The sequence below is a fragment of the Diceros bicornis genome, chromosome 19 (genome assembly GCF_020826845.1).
Source record: "Diceros bicornis minor isolate mBicDic1 chromosome 19, mDicBic1.mat.cur, whole genome shotgun sequence".
Classification (NCBI taxonomy): Eukaryota; Metazoa; Chordata; class Mammalia; order Perissodactyla; family Rhinocerotidae; genus Diceros; species Diceros bicornis.
Window position 1 is genome coordinate 18,087,430 of NC_080758.1, and position 27,362 is coordinate 18,114,791.

General features: G+C 42.2%; 1 protein-coding gene across 2 annotated transcripts in view; it reads left to right on the plus strand.

Moving 5' to 3' along the window:
• The window catches only part of PTPRT (protein tyrosine phosphatase receptor type T), a 1,006,475-nt gene that overhangs the window by 451,859 nt on the left and 527,254 nt on the right, over window positions 1-27,362 (plus strand). For both annotated transcript variants that reach the window (XM_058562674.1, XM_058562675.1), the window contains exon 7: window positions 9,695-9,988. In XM_058562674.1, coding sequence (XP_058418657.1) covers window positions 9,695-9,988 — 294 coding nt within the window. The remainder of the gene's footprint in view (window positions 1-9,694; window positions 9,989-27,362) is intronic.

Below are 27,362 nucleotides of genomic sequence, written 5' to 3' on the forward strand. Positions count from 1 at the left end.
TAATGGGCATAAGTAGGTGGAATTTTTTTTGGTTTATTTTAATTTAGTTAAAATTGGACTTCTGTACCTATGGAGAGTCTTGTCTGAGGGAGAGACTATTCCAGAGAAATTTTTTGTGTCCATTTTCAGGATTATTGCCAAAGCAAGCCTTAACCATTCATAATGAAATTGCTTGTTCTTAAGCATCATCTAAATGCCATTGGGAAGAGATGCATGAGGTTCTATCCCTCCTTACAGTATAGTTATGTCTCCAGTTCTGTCTGGCATAAGATGATGCTTCTTTACTAGACTCTTATCTGACAAAGAGGAGTCTTGCGTAGTCATCCCACAGGACCTACCTTACTAATATATCAATTTCCCCATCCTAGAGGTCCGTTTTTTCATTGAGGTCACATTGGTTTATAATATTATATAAATTTCAGATGTACATCTTTTTTTTTTTGACTTCTGTATAGACTACATCGTGTTCGCCACCAAAAGTCTAACTGCCATCTGTCACTGTATGAATGTGTCCCTTTACCCTTTTTGCCCTCCCCCCATCCCCTTCCCCTCTGGTAACCACCAATCTGTTTTCTGTGTCTATGTGTTTGTTTGTTTATCTTCCACATGAGTGAAATCATTCAATATTTGTCTTTCTCCGTCTGACTTGTTTTGCTTAGTATAATACCCTCAAGGTCCATCTGCGTTGTCAAAAATGGCAAGATTTCATTTATTTTTTATGGCTGAGTAGAGAGGTCATGATTTTGAATCATCCCAAAGTGGACTGGGGTCTATCTTCAAGTAATTTTTTCTCTGAGGAAGGGCAAATAGACAGTATGTTTTCTGTGCTCTTCAGAATCTGAGAATGTCTTTCTATTGGCTCTGCAAACGCACCACAACTTAGATAGCTATAAAATTCTTGGGACGTGAAACATCCTCTTAAAACCTTGTGTGTGTGTCATACCATTGTGCTTGGGAGTGCAGACCCCCAGTCAGGCCACCTTGGCCCTAATCCTGTCTCTTTGAATTACTAATTGTTTGGCTTTGGGCAGATTACTTAATCTTCATCTCTTTCTTTTTTTCAGGAAAATGTGAATCATAATAGTATCGACCCCTAGAGTTGTTGTGAAGATTAAATGAGTTAATATTTTAAGACACTAAGAAGAGTGACAGGTGCATAAAAATTTGCAGTGTCATTTGTGGTTATTATTACATTCATGATCATCCTCACCATCATATCCCAGTGTTTCAAGTTTAAATGATGAATCTGAGAACTGATTTTTTAGTCTTTTTTGTTTTGATGGAGATCTGTTGTTGTCTAAACGCTTGTGGGAATTTTCCTTTAGTCTTGTATTTCAAAATATTGCCAGTATGTGCTTTAAGTTTGAGTCTCATCATTGATTTTGCCTGGAACCCACTGTGCTCTTCATACTCTGCAAACTCAGACCTTCATTTATTTCAAATAAATTTTCTTTAGCTCTGACTTTGATTATTGTTCTGTTCCAGTGGTTTGATGTCTTATCCCCAAACACCTCTAATTTTTAGCTTGAATGTCCATTCACTGTTTTCTATAACATTTACCTTCTTGCTCTTTTTCATCTCTTTATTGCTGCCCCTCTTATTTTGGGAAGAACTTATCAAATATTTTCTCTACCCATTTAAATAAGACATCAAATATTTATTGAATATTGACCATGTGTTAGTCACAAAGACTAATTCTAGGAGGTACCTACCAGTAGATTGGACGCTATATCTACTTATATCTTCTGCTCAGGGACCTCGTGGGCCCATGCCAGGGAAGAATGAGAAGGTGGGGCTTACTGCTGACAACTCACAGTCAGGGTGGAGTCGGTGAACACATGCACATAGAATCCCGACAGGGATTAGTAAGCCCCACCAGAGGATGTGGAGAGAAGGGAACTCTCATACACTGCTAGTGGGAGTGCAAACTGGTGCAGCCACTATGGAAAACAGTATGGAGATTCCTCAAAAAAGCAAGGATAGAACTACCATATGATCCAGCTATTCCACTGTTGGGTATTTATCCAAAGAACTTGAAAACACCAATTTGCAAAGGTACATGCACCCCTGTGTTCATTGCAGCGTTATTCACAATAGCCAAGACTTGGAAGCAACCTAAGTGCCCATCAAGGGATGAATGGGTAAAGAAGAAGTGGTATATATACACAATGGAATACTACTCAGCCATAAGAAACGATGAAATCCAGCCATTTGTGACAACATGGATGGACATTGAGGGTATAATGCAAAGTGAAATAAGTCAGAGGGAGAAGGTCAAATACCGTATGATTTCTTTCATTAAGTAGTAGATAATAACAACAATAAACAAACACATAGGGACAGAGATTGGATTGGTGGTTACCAGAGGGGAAGGGGGGAGGGAGGAGGGTGAAAGGGATAATTCGGTACATATGTGTGGTGATGGGTGGTAATTAGTGTTTTGGTGGTGAACATAATGTAATCTATGCAGAAATAGAAGTACAATGATGTACACCTGAAATTTTTACAATGTTATAAACCAATGTTACTGCAATAAACAAAAAATTAAAAAAAAAAAAAAGAATCCCTGTGGTCCTTGGTAAAAAGTTTAGATACTTTTATCGTTTGAATTGTAAAATAATCCTTCATTCTAAAGATGAAAAAATTGAGAGCATGAAGATTGAGTGGTCTGTCCGGGGTCACACAGCTGACTAGTTATGAAGCAGGGCAAAGAAAGACTCAGCCTCTGGCCCTAAGCTAGATTCCCTCTCCTATTTTATCCCCAGTCCATTATTTTATGAAACAGTGTTGTGTGCCAATCAGTGGGATATCTAATCAGCATGAAGATTTTGAACATCTACTCTGCGCCTAGCCCTGTGGTCCGTGCAACTGAGGAGTCATGAAGCAGAATTGAAAAGAAAGATGGGCCTGGTTTAGTTATAAGTAAAAGAAAGACATTCCATGTGGCAGAAATGGCATGTGCAAAAGTGTGGAAGTGGGAATAACAAAATAGTGTGTGGATACGTGTGTATGGTGGCGGGTGGGGTGAGGTGGGGCGTTCCCACAGACCCTCAGGAGTCAGTAAATAGTAATGCAATTAGAAAGGTGAATTAGGTGGGGGGAGGGTGGTGGACAGTGTTGGAGGCCAGGTTATATTCACCTTAAACATGCCAAGGCTCACTTGATGTCTTAGTTGCATTCAGTTTTTCTCAAACGTTTGATTTCTGTCTGGAGCAGACAATATGTACGCGCAGAGCTTGCTCTCCATCTATTTGAAGCACTTTTGCTCTCTGTGGGGATTTCGGGGGAGCCAAACTGTTACAAGTGCTCACAGCAGGGAAAAGAAAAACAGAATTGGTCTGGACATTGCTGCCTGAGGACGAGGTGGAATTACGTTAAGGGGTCACCTTACCACCTGCATGTTGGTGGGTTAGGGGTGGTTGCTGCCCAGGCCTTATGGATAGGTCACAGGGTCCTTGTCCTCAAGGTGCTTTGATGCCATGCTGGAGGGGGACAATGCCATCTCCCAGCTTAGCTCTCAGCTCCCTGAAGGGCAGACTTCCTCCCTCTTGATTTGGTTCCAAACTTTGTGAGCTGAGAATGCCACTGAATGTCAAACATTTACTCCTGGCTTTGCACAGTTGGTGGTGTGGGGTCAGGTAAAGAAAGGGGATGAGTTGTTTCATATGTGAAAAGGCTTATGAATGAGAACTGGTGTGTGCCTGAGCAACCTCTTGTTAGGAAAAATAGTAGGAATTGAAACATCTGATGACACTGGTAGAATTGTTTGGAGAGAAATGATACAGGATTAAAGGCTCATTCCCTCCAAATATTCTGGAGTTCAGCTCCAAGCAAGATTTAGTGGCATTCTTCCCACCTGCTGGGACACAGACAAGCCATATTTTTGTTTTCCTTAAACTTTGTTTTTGCATATCATTTACATATAGCAAAATATACTCGTGTTGCTTAACGACAGGGATACATTCTGAGAAATGCCTCTTTAGGTGATTTCGTCATTGTACGAGCATCATAGAGTATACTTCCACAAACCTAGATGGTACAGCCTACTATATACCTAGGCTGTATGGTACTAATCTTATGAGACCACCGTCATATATGTGGTCCGTCGTTGACTGAAACATTATTTGGCCCACGACTGTACCTATATTTTAAGTGTACAGTTTGATGAATCTGACGCAACCCTAGTCAAGATACAGAAATTTTTATCACCCCAGAAAGTCTTCTCATGTCCCCTTCCAGGCAATCACCCCACCAGAGGCAAGAATATTCTGGTTTTTATTATTTAATCACCCAAATCAATATGTAGTGCATTCTGACACTCCAGAAAGCTCTCTCATGCCTTATCCCAGTCAGTATCTGCTCCCATAAGTGACTGTAATTCTGACTTTTATCACCATAAATCAATTTTGCCTGTTATTGAGCTTTTGCATAGAAATTGAATCATCATGCATTCTTTTTTTCTTCTTTTGCAGAACACAGTTTTCTTTTGAGATTCATCCATGTTGTGTGTATCAGTAGTCTGTTCTTTTTTACTTGCTGTATAGTATTCCCTTGAATGGATATGCATCAGTTGGTTGATCCATAAGCACCCACCTAGGCCTGGCTTGTCCTCCAATTTCCTCCTCTTCATTAGCTTCTGCATCAGCTTCTTTCTCTCCTTCCTCCACTTTCTCTCAGTCCTTGAGTGAAAGCTAGAACGTGAGCATCTAGCAGCCAGGATTGTGTCTGTTTTATTCATTACTGCATCCTCGGTGTCTAGGGCAGTGTGTAACACAGCAGGTATTTGTTGTCTGTAGAATGAGTGAATGAATGAGTGTTCAGAGCACACAGATTTAATTGTTTACCAGTCTGGCTTGTGTGGTACCTTCCTAAGCAACTCAGAACTACAGGACCCCCAGAACATTCTCTCTTTGCTCACAGACTTAGCATGAATTTCTGGCCCACAGATCACTGTCAAGCTCTCTCTGAAAGAGCTTCTCTAACCTCTAATCCAGATGAGGTCCCTTCATAGGCTCTGCCTCTGTCACCCCCATCATGACCCTCATTCCACTTTATTGTCATCGCTGCTTTAATTGGCTGCCTTACCTCTGATTCCTTGGGTCCAGAGAGCCTGCATTTCTCTTAACCACTAAATTCCACACACTCAGCACTCTGTTTGGCACACGAGAAGTGCAGAGTACATATTAGTTGGGATTTCTTTCACAGGGAGTTTCTTTTCTGCTAGATTGTTCATCTTAAGACCCTGGCAGTTAGACAAAGCCCTTCATGAAGAGACATGGATTTGAAAACATGGCCTCTGCTATGGACTAAATGTTTGTGTCCTCCCCAAATTCATGTGTTGAAGCCCTAACTCCCAATGTGATGGAATTAGGAGGTGTGGCCTTTGGGAGGTGATTAGGTTTAGATGAGGTGATATGGCTGGAGCCACTATTGAGGGATTAATGCCCTTATAAGAAGAGGAAGAGATCAGATCTCTCTCTCTCTCTCTCTATACCAAGTGAAGACACAGCAAGAAGGGAACAGTCCACAAACCAAGATGACGGTTCTCACCAGGAACTAATTGGCTGGAACCTTGATCTTGGGCTTTTCAGCCTCCAGAACTGTGAGAAATAAATGTCTGTTGTTTAAGCCACCCAGTCTATGGTCTTCTGCTATAGCAATCCAAGCCACTAAGACAGCTTCTGCGGAAGATTTCTACTTAGGATATAACATTTCGTGGTCAGGGTCATGTCTTTACCCTTTAAATATTTTAGCCCAAATGTTAAATCTATGAGTGTGTTGGGTGGGTCATGGTCATGGGAACCTAGACATTTACTTGTCATTGTCCTATGGGAATCTTAACATGTTTATTTTCACCCAAGGATTTGGGAACCTGGGAGCCTGGAAGTCCTAGATCTGTGACCCTTATGTTACTGCACAAAAAGCACGATCTGCTTGCTGTGAGACAAAAGCCAATCATCAAGAGGCAAGATAGTGGAAAAGAAAGGGCAGTTTATTACAGCTTGCTAGCAAGGGGGAAGATGGCTGACTAATGTCTCAAAGAACCATCTTACAGAACCAAGACTACAGGCCAGTTATATAGAGGGCTGGTCTCCAAGTGAGGGAGGCATCTGGTCCCAGGGTGGGGGCATCCATCTGATTACTTGGTGGAGGCATCTGATCTCAGGGTGGAGGCGACCATCTGGTCTTAGTTCCTGGCAGTCTTTTGTTTTACTTGATATGAATCAGAGACTGGAGCAATGCCCTCTACCCTGATCTTTCAGTTGTCATTGACGATGGCCATCAGCATAGACTCTCTGCCCAGGGGTCATCACATTCCTAAGGAACTCAAAAGAACAAAGTTATCAACTTATAGCAGCTGGGAGGGGCCATAAAGTCTGGAGTTCGTCAGAAGTCATTCTAAGTTACAATATGGTTTCTTTTCTACAATATGGCTTCCCTCATGCCAACCTTGTATTGAGCCGGTATCACCTACATCAAGTTCCATTCCCTTACGTGATTGTACTCCCAACCACTAGCCCCTGAAACAGAGGGTGGCTTCAGGGTCCCAAAGAAGTGTAAGCTTTTATGAGCATGTGGTCTGTCAGCAGCGTCTCTGTGCATTTCCTTTATTCTCAAGATAATCTCTTCAGGGGTTCATGCATGGGCTTCAGAGGGGTTCATGGATTCCTGAAATGGTGCGTAGAACTCCACATAATATGCTTATGTGCATTTTCCTGGGAAGAGAGTCTGGAATTTCTCACCAGATTTTCATAAGGGCTATGCATCCTCAAAAGTTAAAGACTACTGATATAGATTTCCTTTAATGATCCTTCTGGTTAATTACTGAAACATCTCAAGTACAAGAGGAGAAATGGAGGAACAGGAATGCTACCTGGGCTGGAGTTGTCTGCCCACATCTCCTTCTAGCTGAACAGGTTTTGTAAGCCCTTCCTGGGCCTCAGTTTCCTTCTTCTGGTGTTTGGATTAGATGGCTTCAAAGATTTCTTGTGCTGTCTGGTTAAATGGTTCATCTCAGATAGAGAGGAAACTGATACAAATAAATAGGGTCTTTTTGTGCACTTTTAGAAAAGGTGGTGCCTAGCAAAAAAATATTATTCTGTGTCTCATCCCTGATTCTCTCTTTTTGATCCACTAGTACACGTGCCTTCTAAACAATGGCAGTTATAAATCAGTTTAATTACTAAAACAAGAGAAAGCAAAACAGTAATCTGATGGCTTCTTTGTGCCAGGTACAGGAAACACTATGATGCACTTCATGATATATTCTTGAAGGGACAGAGGGAGAAATCACTGCCTTGGCTAGTCTGCACATGGACATGTATGTGAACTAGGGAGTTGTTTGAGATGGAGACATTCATATGCTCGAGGGAATGTTTGTTATTATACTTGCACCTACCATCAGAAGTATACGAGAAGAGACTAAACAGTTGGAAAGATTAATATTTTATTTTCTTTCTGGTGTGTCAGCAATTTACTGCTAATGCCTGAAATAGGAGAGCAAAAACCATGGTGGAAAGTCGATGGAAGAGAGCTTAATGTGGCCACTTGCTCAAGCCCCAAAGTATTGAAGTCTGCTGCTCTTAATTCTGTCCAGGGCCAGTCTGTGAATAATTATATTAAGGAATTGGGCAAAGTCATCACAGAGCTACAAAATATCACCCATGGGGCCTCATTGGAGACTGATGGGAACTCTGGAGAGTTGATAATGGTGATCAAAGGGTCTATATATTTAAAATGCACAACGGATGAGCCCAGAAATTATCTGCCTGCCAACTTAACTTCTCTACCTGGAACAAATTATCCAAAAATCAATTTGCAAACACCTTTGAGATAACAAGGCCTTGAATAATAACCTCCATGGCTTTATAAAGAAAAGCATCTAGCTTGACTAATCTACTTAATTTCCTTCTTCGACCAAATGGCAGGCTCTAATAGAGGCGATCTGAAGTTGTCCCTTAAGATTTGCTTCGAGTCACACTGAGAAAATATTGTCCACCTCAGTTTCATAGCAATTATTCTGTTTCTGGAGAATTTTTGTTGCTAGATAATTAATTAGAAAGAAAACACTGAATGAGCCTTATCTATCCCGAAGCTCTCACCTGAGTTCCAAACTGAAACTCATACCGGCCTTATCCACCTGAATAGCCCAGAGGCCCTCCAAAGGTTCTTGAACACATCTACATTGCACGCCACCCCCAAATATGTCTCCCACTCTCTACTCCCTAGTTCTCCTCCAAGAATCATTAACTTATTCATATCCCTTGACAAATAATCCCATTCCTGGCAGTTGGTCCTAAGAAAATATGAGACAAGAGCGACTAGAGTCATTTGCACAAAGATGTTCATTGCAACATATCTACCATAGCAAACTTGGAACAACTCAGGTGCCCTGCAGTTGAAGAATAGTTAGTGTGTTATCTGGTGGATTGTTCTCTAGCTATTAAAGACAGTGATGGTAAAATCCACATAGTATATAAGCAAAGTCCTTAGGATGTAATAAGTGAGAGAAGAAAAACAAATTTACACCGGGTCTATGTGTTACTTTAACTACATGAAAAAGGTTTAAGTATACAAACTGAAATTGGAGTGGAATGTGGAACGTGGAGAAATAACAATGGCTGTTGTATCAGGTGGTAGGGAAAGGGACATATTTTCTCTTTCTTCTCATTTTCTTTACTGTTGTTCCACTGCTAGTTTTTGCTACAAATAAAAACAACAAATATATCCACTTTGATTTTTAGAAAATGAGTATTGAGGCAATCAGTTTTCCAAAGGCAGACCTGGTCTGGGAAGGCGTGCAGATGTGGGTTCCCTCCTGCCTTACCTGCTCTGCGACCTTGGTTAGGTGACCTGATCACTTGGGTTCTAAGGTTTTTTAATCTATTAAAATGGAGGTGATAACGTCCTAAGAATTATACAAAGTAATGCATGTGAGACTTCTTGGCTAATAAGAAGTACAAAATAAACGTTGATTTCTGCAACTTTGCCAATAGACTAAAGATTGGTGGAGAGAGGCCACTATAAATGCTTGTTGAAATTCTAGTGTATTTAGCTGAACATATGGAACTTAAGGAAGAGGGGTGGCAACACAGAGCGGATGCAGGATAACTCGGCATGACTTTTCTATTGACTCTTGGTCCCCACTGGGGACACTGTGGCCAATGACACTGCCTGCTGGGAGGAACCTGCAGGACTTGAGGATGAAGCAGAATTCTTACTGTACTATCATCCTTTGACTGCCTAGGCTCATGTCACTGTTTGGGAGCACTTCCAATAACACTCTGTGTATTCCTGTAAAAGAAATGTTTTTAAACCTCAGACTCCGCCAGATTTTGAACCAAACTCCACTTCAGTAAAGGCAGGTTCTCATGTGAGGATGGAAAGCAGAATATTCACCCCGGCAGCTTTGCTGTGTTCTGGAAAAACCATCTCCTCACCATTGCCTTCTTTCTTTCCTTTCTTTAAATGAAGGAGATATGGTAGGTTTGAATATAGTTACTAAAGAAGTACTGATTCAGGTATTTACATACAAAAACATGAAAATTAAAGTAGGACGTGAATGGGGTTAAGAAAAGGATTTGGGCTATTTTGTATGGCTCTATCTGGAATTCTGTCCCTTGTCCTCACATGCTTGAATTCTGCTCTGTAAACCACTTGGGTCTGACATCCTTTCTCATTGATTATCTTTCAGAGCCTCCCACGCCCATCGCCCCCCCAGAGCTGCTGGCTGTGGGGGCCACATACTTGTGGATCAAGCCAAATGCCAACTCCATCATTGGGGATGGCCCCATCATCCTGAAGGAGGTGGAATATCGCACCACGACAGGCACCTGGGCCGAGACCCACATAGTCGACTCTCCCAACTATAAGCTGTGGCATCTGGACCCTGATGTGGAGTATGAGATCCGGGTGCTACTCACACGACCAGGGGAGGGGGGCACAGGACCGCCAGGGCCTCCGCTCACCACCAGGACCAAGTGTGCAGGTAGGAGCCTTCTTCCTGACTCCATTTTAAGAGGCCGGGCAGTTGCTCTGGGTGATCCTTCTCTTGGCTTTCTGTGACAGTCATTCCTAAACTTCTTTGATGTGAGCGTGCTTCCCATTGTGGAGAAAAACAGTCAATGTTTTGGTCTTTCCTTAGAGGACCTCCTGGCTCTGGTGCATCTCTGGGGACCTCCTGGCTCTGACTGTGATTATAAGATCCACCTGACTCTAGCTGTGTCATGGAGAGGTTTCTGGTTCTGACAGTGTTTCCCATGGGACACTGGTTCTCTCTCTCCAAGGACTTCTGGTGCCATTTGTATGTCTGAGGCTTCCTAGTGCTAATTGTGTCTCTGAGGGCCCTTGGTTCTGTGTCTCTGAGGGCTCTAGGCTCTGGTTTTATCTCTGAGGGCTCCTGGCTCTGCCTGTGTACCCTGAAGGCCTCATTTAGACTGTCCCTGAGTGCTTCTGGTTCCTGTTGTATACCTAAGGTGTTTCTAATTTTAACTTTGTCTCTGAGGATCCCTGGGTTGGGCCTGTGACCCTAATGAGATCTTAGTTTTGACAATTTCCTTGAGGGTTCCTGGTTCTAGTTATGTCTCTGAGGGGCTTCTGATGCCACCTACATCTTGAGTGTCTCCTGGCTCTGAAAGTGTCTCTCAGTGGATTCTGGAACTGCCTTAGTACCTAAGAGTCTCCTGGCTCTGTATCCCTTGGGGACTCCTGGCTCCTACCTAAGGGTGTGGGTTAGGACTGTCCCTCCAGGGGACCTCTGGATTTTATATTCCCTGGAGGCTCCTGGCTCCAACTCTTTCTCTGAGATTCCTGGATGCTGCTTAAGAGTTTGCTGGCTAGGGCTATGTCTGGAGAGTTCTTTACATTCAACTATATCCCTGAGGGCTCTGGGCTTCTATGGTGTTTCTAATAAGGGATTGTATCTCTGACTGTATTTCTGAGATGTTCCAGCTCTGAATACAACTCAAGAAATTAAAAGAACTCAGTGTTTATTTTTTTGCAAATCACATTATTTATATTATCTCTTTTTTCCTCTTTAAGTAACCATTCGATATAAGTACTTATCTCATATATATGAAGGAATAGAAACTCAATATTTTAAAAGTTTTTATCCAAAGTCATAAAATTGGTCAGTGGCACAGTTGGATTTGCGCTCTGGATTTTCTGACTCTGATGCCATTGATCGTTGGTCACACTATGATGAATAAATAAAGAGAGAGGTATGCGCCATCAGCATGGTCAACAGAGCTGGAGGTGTTCCACTGGAGATCCAGGGAAGTGGCAGCATGAGCCATTGGCTTCCAAGGGCAGAGGAGTCACTGATGGCTTATGGGTAGGGAGAGAAGGACCCATCAGCACAGTGACCCCCATGGATCAAAAAGCAAAGTAGAATATAGTCAGTTCTTCTGTAATGAGACGTGTGTCCCTAAAAGCACTGTAGTATGCAGTTATGCAGTAAAAACCCTTGGAGTATGGGAAAAAATGGAGTTGGGGCCCAACACTTATACTTCATCAGTGACACATGAAAAAAGGCCGAGACAGTGGTAAAAATGGTGCCACCATTTTACAAATGTTAATGCCTAAGATATGTATAAACATTGCAATACATATGGTGTGTTACTTTGAAAAGACCTGAATTGTGCTCGTGGAAGTGGGTATGAGAAAGGTGGCAGCCTGTGAGCCACTGTGAAATGGGCTTTCTGAAAGTGTTGGGAAGTTGTGACACCAGGTGTGGACGGCTGTGGCTCATAACACACGGTGAACTGAGGGAGCAGGTAGATGTTTGAGGTGGGTGCCTTTTGTGTGTTCCTACGTGGCTCAGTTCAGCTGGGTGCACTTTTCTGCTTCAATAGTGTTTCTACGTCAAAGTCACACATAGCAAATGTGAAGTTCCTGTTATGCTCAGATTATTCCCTAATACGTCAATCATGTTGGAACACATTCATGTTGTCAAAACAAGCGTTATAGCAGAATTGACTGTAACCATTTTTAAGTCTCTCAGTAGTGCATCTCGGTCATATGTAACCCAAGGTTACTGAGTATTTCCGTTGCTTGGGAATATTCCTTTGAATGTTATTGAACCACTATGATGAATAGAGATGCCATTTTCTAGATTATTTTCAAAAACGGGCCTGAGGTAAAATTCCTCATTGAAACCTGATTATGAAACTTAGTGCTTTAAAAGGGCATAAGAATATGTTATTAAACCAGGTAATACCTTATCGCAGCTTTGCAATTCAATATTCATCCATAAAAATAATTGATTTGATCCTGCTGATGAGACTTTTCTCTTTCCACAGGGGAAATCTGAGGGTTTCCAGGGTTTTTATCTTTATAAATGATATTCAAAGTACTTTAGCAGCCCCCGTGGACTTATTTGCTGATGATCATATAATACATTTTGAAATTCAATCGCAAGATGATCATCTCAATAAAAATTTACAATCTATTGCAAACTGTTGCCACGACTGTGTAATGGATTTTACATGTTGAAAACACAGTTGTCTGACTATCACTATAAAAATTATGAGTTGAAATGCTGTTTGTGGTTTTATATTTCAAAAAATGTTGGTGTTTAACTAAGTTACAGCTAAAATCTTGAATAACCCACATTTTACAAAATGTGTCATCAAGAAGATAATCTTCTTTCCCACATTGCCACTGATGGTAGAATGTTCTTTGCCTCATAATTAATTTTAAAGAGGATTCTGGGGCTGAAATCCATTTGTGGATGCTGTTTATTGGGGTTGGTGGTCTGAGTGCCCCCCCCTTTCCTTATTCTATTATTAATCACACTGGAAATGTACTCATTATTTTACAAAACAGAAAATGAGAGAGTGTGGAGTGTGGAAGGTATAATTTCTGCCCAGAGGAATTTACAGGCTGGGTTAAGATTCCAACAAAACAGCAAAAAGAGTAAAATGTAAAGTTGAGGATTGAAACAGCATACTTCATGGAGAAAAACAGGGCTGGTATGGAAAGAACAATGCTCTTAGAATGATCTAGAGCAGTGGTTCTCACAGTGTGGTCCCTGGACCAGCAGCATCAGCATCCCCTGGGAACTTGTTAGAGATGCACATTCTCAGGCCCTCATCCCCTGACCTAGTGATCCAGAAATTCTGGGAGTGGAGCCCAGAAATCTCTGCTTTAAGCAGCTCTCTGAGTGATGCTGATGCACACCGACATTGAAGAACCACTGAGGTACTGTGCCATACCAACATGCTTTGATAGTATGCCCATTATATTGCTTAATCCTTGAGGCAGCTCTGAGAGGTAGACGGGAAGAAAATAAGGCTCAGGATCATCAGACCAATATCACAAATCAATTAATTGCTTAGAGCTAAGTCTCGTGGCCTAAGGAAGCCCACAACACATGGTTTGATGGAATTTCCTCTGCAGGTGTCCTCCTGAGGGTGGGATTGGGTTATAGGGAGATGGGTAACTATGGAGATCAGCCGAGAATGAATGGCTGCTGCACACTGCAGCTATAGTCCCTTTCAGCAAACATCTGCTGAGTCCCTTCCATGTGCCAAACTCTATGCTGGGCATGGTGGCAGAGGCTGACCTAGTAAGGACATGGTAGAAGTAGGCAGAGGCTTGGAACAGGAAGCTACAAGCTCAGATGTAGCTCAGGAAAATACCAGGGCGCCAATTCAGCAAGGGCAGGTGGGGGTGTATTCTGGTCCTGCCAGGTCTGATGGGTCACTGACCAGGTAGATCCCTGGGGCATTGGGAGCAGGGTCCAACCCTTAACGGCGGAGATTGTCAAGAGTTTGGCTACAGAGCAGCATCCCAGCCCAACAGTCTGGAGTTTAGAGCAAGACTCTTAGCCAGTTAAGCTGGAACCTGGACAGACTATCAGATAGGAATCTGGGATTGTGGGGTTAAGGTTAGGTTCTGGATAACTGGGAGACAAGTTGTGGAACTGTCTACTGAGATGGAAAGATGGTTTAGGGGCAAGGGAGCCGGTACAGGTTGAATGTGTTGTGTTTGACGTGAGGATGCGCAGCAGATGTTGACATATGTAGATCTGGAGTTCAGGAGAGGCCAGCAGATCACCTCTTTCTCTTCCCTGAGAACTGCCTGATTGCACCTGGATTTTAGAATCAAAGGACTTAGTACCGATGAAAACAATTTAATTCTTTCTTCATGCTGTTCTCTTGAGATGCCCCTTTCATTTATTTTTTTCATTCATCATTTTGTTCCTTTTTCTCAGTTTAATCATTCCCCATCCTTCCTGAGATACAGGCCTGGGGAGCAAATGCGATAACGTCCACCAAAGTGCTTTGAAAAGCTCAAAATACTCTTTAGATGCCTATAATGAAACACATCATCATTTGTTGCTGCTATTGTTATGGATGCTGTGATTATAAATTGTTAGATCAAAAGAAGAAGGCTTACTTGTCTGCTTCTCTGGACTGACTGGCATCTGGAAGAGTGGGCTATATTCCTTCGTTGTTTTTCATCGTCCCATAAGAAATCCCATTTCAGAACGTGATGATCATATTCTAGTCTGGACTCTCAAAGGTTTTCTTGTCTAGAACAGTTGGTGGTTTCCTCTGGCACATCTCCAACCGCAGACATCCAATGATAGGAGTTGGGTCTTAGTAGGGCTGTCTGGTGCCCACCCAGCCTCACCTTGAATGCTGCCTCTGATGGGAAACTCATGCTCTCCCTTGGCAGACCACTTCACTGCTGGGGATCCTGAGTGGTTACTATTATTCTCTCCCCAGTGTTAGCCTGGCTGTCATAAAACTCTGGATGGGGTCTTATGTAGGAGTAGAGAACATCCTTTAGGCTCAAAAGAGTAGAGACAGCAGGCAAGCTGCTAGCATCAACTATTTGGAGTCCAGAAGGACAATCAAAGGCAATGGCGTTGAGAATCAGAGCCAAGGTCAGTAACCGGGGGAGGCTAGTGAGATGATGAGAGGTGTGGACACCACGCTGGTCCAGTTCAGTCGTGCATCTTTTCTGCACTGTTAATGGCCTGAACACTTGCTTGTTGGTGTCTTAAAACTATCACCCAGCGTCAGACAGAAGAAACTCTCCCTCGTTGTCACTCAGATCTGCCTCCATGCAACACCCGTTTATGGATCCTGGTTTTACTCTCAGGAGACATATTCCTTTTTATCTCAAAAACAGGTCTTCAGCACCCTGATGTTATCTCTCTTATGCTCCAGAAATGGCTTCCCTTTGTCCCCGAAAGCCCTGCTTGAGCCAGACTCAGGGCCGCAACCTTCGCGTCATAGTTATGGAATCACAAATCGACACTCCAGCAAGCCAAGCGATCAGGCATCCCCCGTGATTGCCTACTCTTGCAAATCAAAGGCCTCTTGCCTGGGAATGCACTTCCTCTTGGTCTCGCAGAGTTCAGGCTCTCCAAGTGAAAAGTGACTTTGTACAGCCAGAAACGCGACACGTACTGCTGATTTGGAGGGCTCTCTTCCCATTCTCTCCACCTGAGGGTTGATTGCACATTATATTTTATTTTCATGTTTATGGATTTCTACTTGAAGTGATATGTGTCTACCTCTCTCTTTTATCCAAAGGGATAAAAAAGAGAAATTCAAATTTGCTGGGCTCAATGAAGTGAGAGTCGTCATTAGAATTTTGTGAAAAGAATAGGGGCTTTAGAGCCAAAAAGAATCTGGTTTTTATTTCAAGCTGGCACTTGCTAGCTGGATGATAGTATATCTGTCTGTGTCTCGGTTTCTTTTCTTCCATTTATGGGAGATTACAATACACCATTTTGTTGTGAAGCTTCAGAGATAAGTTATATGCCTGGCAGAGAACCCGGAACATAGAAGCCCCCTAATGAACATTATTTAGAAATAAATCTCAGGCCTGGGAAGAGGATGTCAGAACCTAAACTGATTTTCCTCACTGTGGCATGATGGACCCTGTTGTAAAGTATTTTTCTGGTTGCTACTGTCTACTTTCTCGGACAGCGGTGGATTAGTGCAGAAGCTCTGATCGCTGCAGGGAAGACGGGAGACGAGTGGCCATGCAGATGTTCTGGAGCCCTTCATGTGTGGCTGCAATGGTACCTGATAGAGGGGGTGGGAGGAGGATGAGGATTGTCCTTTTTCTGATTCTGTCTCTAGTCCAAAGTATGTGAGAGAAACATGTTATCTAGACCCTTCTCTCTTCTGGGAGGCCAAGGCTAGTGAGAACAAGACCATGCAAACAGGGAGTGGAGATGCGTGCTTACCCCCAGCGATGAGGATCCTCAGGCCGGCTCTGTGTTTTCAGCCTAGCTTGCAGTTCTGGGGCAGAGTGGAGGGATAGAAAGAGGGAAAGACGAATTGAGGGTCTAGAAAGTAGAACAAAGCCACATAAGTGGCCTTGTGAGGCTATTTTTTTTTTCATTTCTAGAAGATTCAGCTTCACTATCTGTAAAATGAGGGGAGCACAACCTGGCCTAGCTCTTAAGGCTCTGAATTAGAAGTAAATGGAACTTCCTTCTGGGCAGGATGGTGGTAGGAGTACAGACATCTAACTCCCATCTCTGCCCTGTCATAATCCTGTTGAGATGATCCATAAGACTTAGGGAAACACAGCAAGATTAACCAATAGGAGTCAAATCACCATCCCCCCCAGAATCAAAGCAAGATCTAAAGACCAATGGAGAAATCTTCAACACTGTGAGAAACTAGAAAAGGAGGGGGCTTCCATGCATGCCATGCTATGCTCAAAGGGACATTGTTGCCGGAGCAGTGCGGGGGACCCCAGACTGAAGGCAGCCACAGAAGACGGCCTATGACTACCACTTCCTCCAAATGATTTGGAGAAGGGGTACTGGCTGTGCTTTCACTTCTCTTCCCGCCCCCTTTCTCTGCTGCTTCTGTGCTTCCTTCCGTGGGGTGTAGGACCATGGAGGAGAGACGAGAGGATGAAGGGGACAAGCCTGCTCTCACCACACTCAGTTCGGGAGCTGCTGCAGGAGCAGCAGGTGCCTGCAGATGAGCAAGCATCTGCTAGAGATGAGAGGTCCATTTCCTCTTCTTGCAGACTCTCTCCCCTCCCTCCCACCACATGCACAGTATCTACAAGAGGTTACCTTGGAGTCCCCCCCGCCCCAACTTGGCTTAGAGAAGAGGAGGAGAAAAGATAAAGCCTTCTCTCCTTACACCTACAATTCACAACCTCAGAGACTCTCTCCTCCCAACCCAGGCAGTCTCCTTATTGTATGGGCCGAGTATGGTGTTGGAGTGAAGAGGGTCCAGTTGGGCACCTCTTAGCAATCTCTGGAAGGACGTCTGGAAGTGCCTTAGCTGTTCTCTGTGGGATGTGCCAGTACTTACTGCTTACCCTTCTTGGTTTTGTAGCCTTAGGTTAAATTCCAAAGTAACAAGAAAAGATCTATTAAACATCTTGTTACGTTTAGATTTTTCTGCCATCCCATGCTCTCTAGAGAACTAGGGCTGCCTGGAAGGTGAAGTACAATAAGTCAACAAACACACCCTGGTAAATACTCCCCTGATCGCATCTAACCTTGAAGGGTGCGATTTGAAGAAAAATGAGCCACAAAGAGGTATTAATGATAATAAAAGCTAACAGTGTTTGTTTGTTTATCGAGCTAGCTGGATTGAAAAAAAAATATTAACGTTAGAGGTCAGTCTTTCCTACACCTATGAAAATCTTGAGATAACAACACACAGAAAATGTATGATTATAGTAATGAGAACAGTGGCTTCCCAGTTTGAGTGTCTATGATATGGAAGGCCTGTAGTGTTGAGCTTGTTTTGAGTATTTTACTTGTAATTCTTGCAGCAACCTAGTGGAGTGGGTATAATTTCCTCCACTGACCATCTGGAAGGTAAGTGACTTACCCAAGGCCACATACCTGCCCAAGTGGCCCAGCTAGGAATTGCACCTTTAACAGCATTGCTACAAAGCTCAATCTCATTCTAATATGACCCCCAGAGTCCAACATCAGTATGAAAGCATAAGGCACCTGACCAAGTTGGGTTTATTCCAGAAATGCACTGATGAAAAATGTTGAATAATAGAAAAACTATTGGTGTAATGCCTCATATCAGTAGGTCAAAGGATAAAAGCCATCTGATCTTCCCCAGAGAGCCTGAAAAGTAATTTGAAAAATTTCAGCCTTCATTACTGATCAGAATTCTTAGTAAGCCAGGAATGGAAAGGCAATTTCTTAATTTCTTATTTCTAGCAGAAAATGTTCTTATAGCCTCGAAGCCTAAGAGAATAAACTAAACCAAAAAAAAGCTATTAGAACTACTAAGAAATTTCAGTATTATGGTCAGACACAAAGCAAATAACAAAAATCAATAGCCATATGCCAGTAATAACCATTATAAAAAATATAGTAAAATGTGTCCTATTCTCAAATGCAATTAAAATATAAATACTTAGGAGTAATGCAAGAAATGTGCAGAAACTATATGAAAACACACAGACCTTCAAAACTGTATTGAAGATGATAAAACAAGACCTGAATAAATGGATAGATATATCATGTTGTTGGATTAGCAAATTTAATATTGTGAAGATATCAATTCTCCCCAAATTAATTTATGGGTTTAATACAATTGCAATCAAAACTCTAATGGAATTTTTTTTTGGAACTTGACAAAGTGATTTCAAAATTGATCTGAAAGAACATACAGGAGAAAGTAATGAAGAATACTTTGAAAAAGTGGTGGTGGGGGCCAATCTCACTGTGAAATATCATTTATTATAGCTATAATAAGTAAAGCTCAGATAATAATCTAGCATATAGTGAAACTGGCTGTTAAAAGTTTATATGAGTGGAGAATTGCTTAACAAAGAGTATATTTGTAATTGGTTAATAATTTGGAAAAATAGAACGCATTACATGTATATCATGCTATGCTAAATAAATTCTGGATCAATTAAGAACTTAAAAGCAGAAAAAAGCAACAAGCAGAAGAAAATAAACAAAATATTGTTCTTGTATTAGGAGGGACTTTCAGTTCATTTAATGAGCAAGCAAATATACCATTGAGTCACAATTTACAAATTTTACTACGTCAAAAGGGAAGAAGAAAGAGAAGAAAAGTCTTCTATACGTAGTAACAGAATTCAAAAGCAAATAGATAAACTGAGTGTGGGAAAATATATGACAAAACTGATAAAAAGGCGATACTATTCTTACATATAATGAGCTCCAGCAAGTCAATAAAAATATCATCACACTGATAGAAAAGAAAAAGCTAAAAGGTATAAAGAGGTAATTTCCAAACAAAATATGAATGGCGAAAAACAAATTTAAAATGTCCAATGTCTCAGATAATCAAATAAATTCATTTTTTAACCTGTAAGATGACCAAAATGTATCTATTTTTAATAGATGATAAGCAGCATTGGCAAGCAGCAATGAAGCAGGTTCTTACAGGCATTTTTGCAGGTGGGTTAACTGGCACAGCCTATTTAGAAGACGATTTGCTAATTTTTTTTCTAACAAAATAATCAGAGCTGCTCAAAAAGAGTTGTATACATAGAGATCATCACTGCATTATTTATAATGTCAAAAGCTTAGAAATCACTTAAATGCTCCAACAATAGAAGCATAGTTAAGTAAATTTTTGTGCATGCACACAGTGGAATTCTATGCTGGTATTACAAACCATGTTTTCATAGAATATCTAATGGCATAGGTCAATGTTCATGCCATGATAAGTAAAAAAAAAAAAAATCAGCTTACAGAACTGCATATGTAATTACTGTCCCAATTTTTTGAAATATAAATATGCAGCCCATATATTAGCTGGTGCCAATTTATTGGTTAGAACTATGAGGTATTGACAAGAATCCCCCATTTCAGATCCTGAACATGGTCCGATCCTGCTCCCAAGATGTCTAGAGATTCCCAGGGGAGCACCTGTGGCCCCGTTCACTGCCTGCCCTGAGTTCTGGAACGTCACTGTTTCTCCTGGCTGTCCTAACTGGACCAAATGTGGAACTGGCCCCTCTCCACCGCTCTCCCAAAGCTACATGAACACGAGGCTGTTTCCTGCAGCAGCAGGATTTCTCTTGATGTTCAGTGGGACGCAGGCAAGGGATTGCATCGCATGCTACCCAGCAAACGACTGGAAATCCTTCTGCAGACTTAACAGTCCTTCCAATGGGCAGGGATTTTTCACCTTTTCCTCTCCTCTTTCTCCCAGATCACCTACAGGTGATGCAAGTCTTCTCATTTCCAGAGCAGTTCAATTTTCCCCAGATCAATTTCCAACTTCAGGTCCAGACCTCTCTTTGCATGTCTTTTGCATTGAGATGAACGTTAAGGGGATGTAGGGAGGGCAGTTAATACTGAGATCAAAGCCTTTCTTTAATGAGTTTCTAAAACTCTCCCTTTAAAAAAAATGTATTTTAATTTATCTGCACTCATGTGCATGCATAGACATACATACCATATATATGGTATATATTTATATGTATATATATGTCTGTGTGTATATATATAATGAGATTATAGGTCACTGCATTTTCTCTTTGTTTTGCTATGTTGTACAAAATTTATACAAATTAAAAGTAGGTTTCTCCTTAGAGTCAAATTTGAATGTGAAAGATTGTTGTAAATTCTAAAGCACTCTGTATAAATGTAAGAGGTTATTTTTATCATAGTTCGTGAATCATTGACATCCTTGGAAGGTATAGACACAGTTGTGGTTTTGCTGAGCCCTGGGATGCAAATCAAACTGTACGCTGTGTTCAAATGGAGCAAGGGACAGTCATATGAGGGTTTTGCCTACAGCCCCATCTGAGTTGGAATCCAGGTTCGGTCTTTGGGATGCTGGACAGCTTTGGGCAATTTGTGTAACCTCTTTGAACCAGTTTCCCCATCTGTCAAATGGGGATAATACTGCTTACCTCACTGGGTAGAAATAAGGGTCATTCATATTAATGATGGCTTAATAATGCACTGAAGCTGCTTACACCCCACGAGGAAGGTACGTACCATTATCACCATCACCACCGAGGCTTAGAAAGGTTAAGTACTCTGTTCCAAGGCAAACGCTCAGGAAGTGGCTGAGGTTAGAGCTCATAGAGTCTAGTCCCTGCTCTTAACACACCTGGCAATATTAAGATATAACTGTAAGTGCCTGGCACAATGCCCAGAACTTAGTAGGTGCTCAGTAAATTGGAGCTTTTGGTAATTTAGCACCCTGGAGATTTTCTCTGTCCCTACCCAGGCCCTCCTCACAGTAAACCCCATGATCTTCACTGCAGTGGTTCCAAGAGGCAAAGGGTAGCACTTGCTGCATTCCCAAAGGGATCTGGGAGGGGCTCACAATTTCAAGAGCTTGAGGTGTGCCCTCAGCCAAAATTATGTCAGAGTCAGAGGAATCCCAGGGTGCCTTGCCCATCACTGGCATTCTGGAATGCAAAAGTCTTGCTACACTGAGGAGAATGGGAGAGTTATGGGGAGCAGTGAGCACAAACCTGGCGTGACGCAGAGAGGAATTGACAGGGCATGCCAGAAAAGAGGGAAACCAGAGTGTCCGCCATGGTTTCTAGATCATACCCACCATTGGCTTGATCCACAGTCATTCTGAGATTCTTAAGGGGAGCTGTGGGAGGGGCTGAGAGTGGGAGCGGGGGATTCTTTGGGGACCCAGCAGGGAGTGGATGGCTGTCTGCCATTGCTGTACAGATTTCCCTAGCTGGGGATGTCTTAAACCGTTAGAGGCATATAACTCTTCCAACCAACCCTTTTCCCAGTTGCACCCAGGGCTGAAAACAGACGCAGCTGCTGTAGGTATTGTGGTGGCTGCTACTGTTCATCCTTCTTTGTCCTCTTCATATTCATACTTGAAAAAAATAAATTAGTATCAACACCAAGGCATATTTTTGAAAATAGAAAATATATCCCATCTACCAATTAATTTTTTTTGCTAGTGCATATTCCCTTTCAATCACTGACCCCATTCCTATTATGTAATTATGCCCCATGTGCCATTTATAGTCCCCATCTGTCACTCAACACCATAAAGTAAATATTTTACAGGTTCTGAAGAAGTTGTCAACATTGTTTGAATGGCTCCATGGTGTCCCATGGAGTCTAATCACCATAATTTGCTAAACGATTCCTGTATTCTTGGATATTTGGGTGTTTCTAAAATGTCGCCATCTTCCTACCTGTAGCCTTCTGCTTGAATTATTTTCTTAAACCAAATTTCAAGGAGTGAGGTATTAGAAGGTAGAGACATCCTTATGGCTTTTGCTACATTTCACAGACTGCTTTCAATGAAATAATTATGCTATTTTATAATGATATGAGCACTTTCAGTGTAACCTTGACAGAATTGTGTACTATCATTTAAAAAGAATTTTCCTGCCAATTTCATAGGCATGAAGTGGTATTTCAAGTCTACTTCAGTTCATGTCTGTCTACAACCTCCGCTTCTGCATTCTCCTCCGCCTTGCTCACATGTGCCAGCTGCCACTCTGCTCTTTGTTCTGTTCCTCAAGAAACATGGCCAAGCTCCTTCCTGCCTCAGGACCTTTGTCCAAGCTGTTCTCTCTCCCTGGAACTCTCTCCTCACTCATACTCTTCCCCAGCTAACTCATCGTTCTCCTTTTCATGTCCCTTTAAAAGTCACTTCACAGAGAGACCTTGCTTGACACCCTGGTCTAAATTAATGTCCTTCCCACTCCCCTTTCTAATCATTTATAACCCTGTTCATAGAACTTACCCTGATTTGTAATCCTCTAATTATTTGTGTGTCTGTTTGTTTATTGCATGCCCTTTCCATTGGACTGTGTACTCCCCGAGGACAGTACCCTCATCTGTTCTGCTCTCTAGCACCTGGAATTGTGCCTGGCACATAGTAGACACTCAATGAATAGGTGTTGAATTCATGAATGTTGTGAAGATATGTGTGTGCAGAAAATTTGGAAAATCAAAACAATACACTGACAAAAATTGGAATGACCCAACACGGCATCACTCAGCGATAATGACTGTTAGCAAGCTTTTAATAGTTTCATGTTTTATGAGGTTTATGTTAGCCTTTGGTATATGGTGAGGTTTCAACTTGGTTTGCAACTATTTAACATAATATCCCAGCACCATTGGTGAAATAAGCGTACAGTGCCCCAAACAATGAGGGATTGGAGAGGGACGATGGGAATTCTTTAGGGAGAGGGAAGGGAAGGGAGCTGGGAGCCTGACCCAGGGAAGCTGTGCAAAAGAAAGCTTGTCAAAGCAAGGGCCCTAATTGTGAATCCCCTGATTTGACATAATAGCAGAGCAGACGTCCAGACCATAGTTAGGGAAACTCATTTTGGCAAGAAAGCTCCAGTCCTGACCAGGTGGCTGGCACCACCTGCATTTGCCAATCCTTTCCAGGACTATCTTTCTAGAGCCTTTGTAGACATTATCTCTGTTGATCCTCACCGTGACTCTGAGACTTGGATGATCACCCCCATTTTACACTGGGGGACACTGAAGCTCTCAAGAGTTAAGTGACCTTCTCTAAATCTCAAATCTCTCCAAAGCTGTGAAATAACATCTGACCCCAAGCTCTTCGGATTCCTGCCCTCTGGCCGCTGTAGAAGGTTTCTAGGTGCTGTGAATCTTGGATTAACCAGATGGCTTGGGGGAAAGGTGGGGGCAATAGGGTCCAGGAGGCAGGAGCTCTGATTAATTGAACTTTTTTGTTTTTTAAAGGTTAAGCAGCAAATCCATTTAAAGTTGGCCCAGACTATTTTATATAGGACAGTATATGAACTAAACACGATAAAACGGAGCCCAGAGGAATATCCTCGAGGAGAAAGAAGTCAATAATGTGACCCTTAATTGCCTTTTACAGTTCGTACTTAACCACTGCACTCACCCAGAACCATTTGGTCAAAGCTGTGGCAGCTTAGACATCTAAAGGCCTCTGGCAGGCAGTTAAGGGCCACCTCACTGTCCTGAGCTGTGCTAGACTCTAAACTCCCTGAGGACAGAGCCTTGTGCATTTCTCCTGTGTGTCTGGCTGGCGTATGCGGAGGATGGAAGCATGGATGAGTGTGCATCCTCAGTTAGGTGTTGCTGTCAAGGCAGTGATATTCTATAGTATGGGGAGTTTAGGATTCAGAGTGGGTGGGCAGCGGACGCCTGTGATATGCCATACGAAATCTCCCAAGAACGTGACACTTAATTCTGGCCACATATTTTCAAAGACACGGGATGAAAGATATTACCTAGGAGAAGGCTGGCCCTAGGGGGATGAGCTCTGAAATCTGTCATATGAGCAGGCGGGAGATGCTGGCCAAGACGTTTGCCTGCAAGTTAGAGAGACTGGTGCCTGGAGCTGTTCAGACTTCTGCTGTACCTGGTGAGAAAGTTGAGGCAGCTGTTCACATTTTTGTGTGTGTGTGTGGGAAAGATCAGCCCTGAGCTAATATCTATTGCCAATCCTCCTCCGTTTTTTTCCCTTTTTCTCCCCAAAGCCCCAGTAGATAGTTGTATGTCATAGCTGCACGTCCTTCTAGTTGCTGTATGTGGGAAGCCGCCTCAGCATGGCTGGACAAGCAGTGCATCGGTGTGCGCCTGGGATCCGAACCTGGGCCGCCAGTAGCGGAGCGCGCACACTCAACTGCTAAGCCACAGGGCCGGCCCAAAGGCAGCTATTCACATTTTTAATGGCATTTCGTAGGGACGATGAAAGAGATATGTTTTTATTATTTTTATTTTGGAAGATACAGAAAAAACTCTAAAAAAAATGTAAAAATCACTCATAAACCCCACCAGTTGGAGAAACGACTCCAAATTTTGATATAACTCTTCTAATGTGTTTGTTTTGTTTTGTAATGCAGGCATGTACAGCTTCTTGCACAAAATTTAGCCAACATGTACATGTTGTTCTGTAACTGATTTATTTATTTAGCAACATATAATGAATGTTTTCCCATGTACTTACGTATTTTTTCTTACATCTATAAATACAAATACGTATTGAATAACTATGCACCAGGTATGGAACTTGGTATTAAGTATGTGGCATGATAAATAAAATAGACATGGGCTTGATTTTTATGGACTCCAAAGACTCATGGGGGAGACATACATTACATTTAATGTCAAATCGGAAATACAGTCCATTCTTATTATTTGCTAATTCTGTACTTGCAAATTCACCTGCTCGCTGAAATTTAATTGGAACACCAAAATCAATACTCATGGTGCTTTCACGGTCATTCGCAGACATGAGCAGAGTGGTGAAAATTTTGAGTTGCCTGGTGCACGCATTCCCAGCTGAGGTCAGACAAGGTGACACTGTGTTCTTGTTCCAGCTCTCCTACTGTCAACAAATGCCCCTTCCGCGGTCTATTTAGTGCCATGTTTTTCCCATTTTTGTGACTTTTGTTGGTGATTTTGCTGTTTAAAATGGCCCCCAAGCATAGTGCTGAAATGCTGCCTGCTGTTCCTAAGAGCGAGAAGACTGTGACCTGCCTTCTGGAGAAAATGCATGTGGTAGGTAAGCTTTGTTCAGGCGTGAGTTACAGTGCTGCTGGCTGTGAGTTCGATGTAATGAGTTAACAGTCTATATTAAATAAGGAGTCTTTAAACCAAACCACACATAAACAAGGTTATATATTGACTGACTGACAAAAATGTTGTATCGGAGGCTCTCATGAACCTAACTCTCTATTTCCCCTCAGAACAATGGTTCAGTATTTGCTAATTCAATGCAACGTTATAGAACGTAATGAGAACCCTGGATAATAAGAACCAATTATACATATATACAAATCAGCAATTAAGAGCCAGTTATACATATCTACAGATCAGTAAGGTGGGGGAGTGATCAGGGGTGGAGACATACCTTGGGTTCTTGGACTCTATATGTCGCTTAAAACTGTTAAAAGATAATTTTCAAGAAAAGGTAAATTCATGACTCTCATACAGATGTAAAAATGAACATGATTTTATTTAATTCATTTACGAAGAAACTGGTGAGATGTCACAACCAGTACAGAGGAAAATCCAAAAATCAGAGATATCTATAGAGCAGGAATATTGATATGAATATGCAAATGGAGGCAAAACTGGCTTTCTTTCCTTTGGGAGGGGGAAATATTGATGCTTCCTCAGACAGAACCATTTGCATGTCTATAGACAAAAATTATTCTACATTGTTGTCAGTTATCTACAACTTGCAGAGTTGTAAAATAGCTCCCATAGAATCAGAATCAGATAACAAGGAAGCTTGTGCTGCAGACAATGCATAGTTGTCTGTTTTTACCCACAAAGTCATGGTAATAAAGGTGATCAACCTAGATAGAGATGAGAGAAGGGAACCCTGAGGAATCCCACCACCATGAGGTTGGATTGCAGAGGCAGACCATGCAAAGGAGACTGGAGAAACAGCTAGAGAGGCAGGAGGAAAATGGAGTGCCTTCAGAGCAACAGCAAAACTGAGGATAGAGAAAGTTGTCAACAGTCTGAAAGTCGGGTAAGATGTAATCTAAAGGTGCTGGCCTGGTGGTGTAGAGGTTAAGTTTGAGCACTCCGATTTGGTGGCCCCAGGGTCACAGGTTTGGATCCTGGGCACGGACCTACACACTGCTCATCAAGCCCTGCTGTGGTGGCGTCCCATATACAAAATAGAGGAAGACGGGCAGGGATGCTAGCTCAGAGACAATCTTCCTCACCAAAAAGAGGAGGATTGGCAACAGATGTTAGCTCAGGGCCAACCTTCCTCATCAAAAAAAAAAAAAAAAAAGATGTACTCTAAAAAGATCTCTTTGGATCTGGCAACATGGTGGTCACTGATGACTTAGCATGAGCAGCTGTTGAGGGCTACAAACAGGCAGAAGCCAGAATAGCATAAGATAGGTGAAACGGGGTGAAAAAGTGGAAATGTTGTTTTAATTAAAGTCCTAATATGCTCTTATACGGACATACCATTGATTTTGTCGTAACTTCTATTTCTGGACATTTAGGTCTTTTCTCATTTTTCAAAAATTGTCATCAACATCCTTATAGGCACAAATCTGTGTGCGCGTATCTAATATTTTTCCCAGAATCAATTCCTGGCAGTGTTGTTGCTGGGCCAGCAAGCATTTTCAAGACTTGGAGACAGTTCTTCAAAAATTGGGTCGGTTTACACCCTGCCCTCAACAGCAGATGAGCAGCTTTGTTTATTTGGACATGCTGGTCTATAGCTATTAAGAGCCCACATCCTCATTTTATTCTTTTCCATTTCCCTGAGACAATAACTCTGCAAACAAGTGGTTTGGTGTTTGGAGCTGATAATCAATGGCTTTTATTTCTTATCATTATTTACAAGTCGCAGCCCCCTGTTTGGAGCAGAATCAATTCTCTCCCTTGTTGGCGTTAACACATGTCAAATATTTGCAGGTTCTTATCTTTCTTT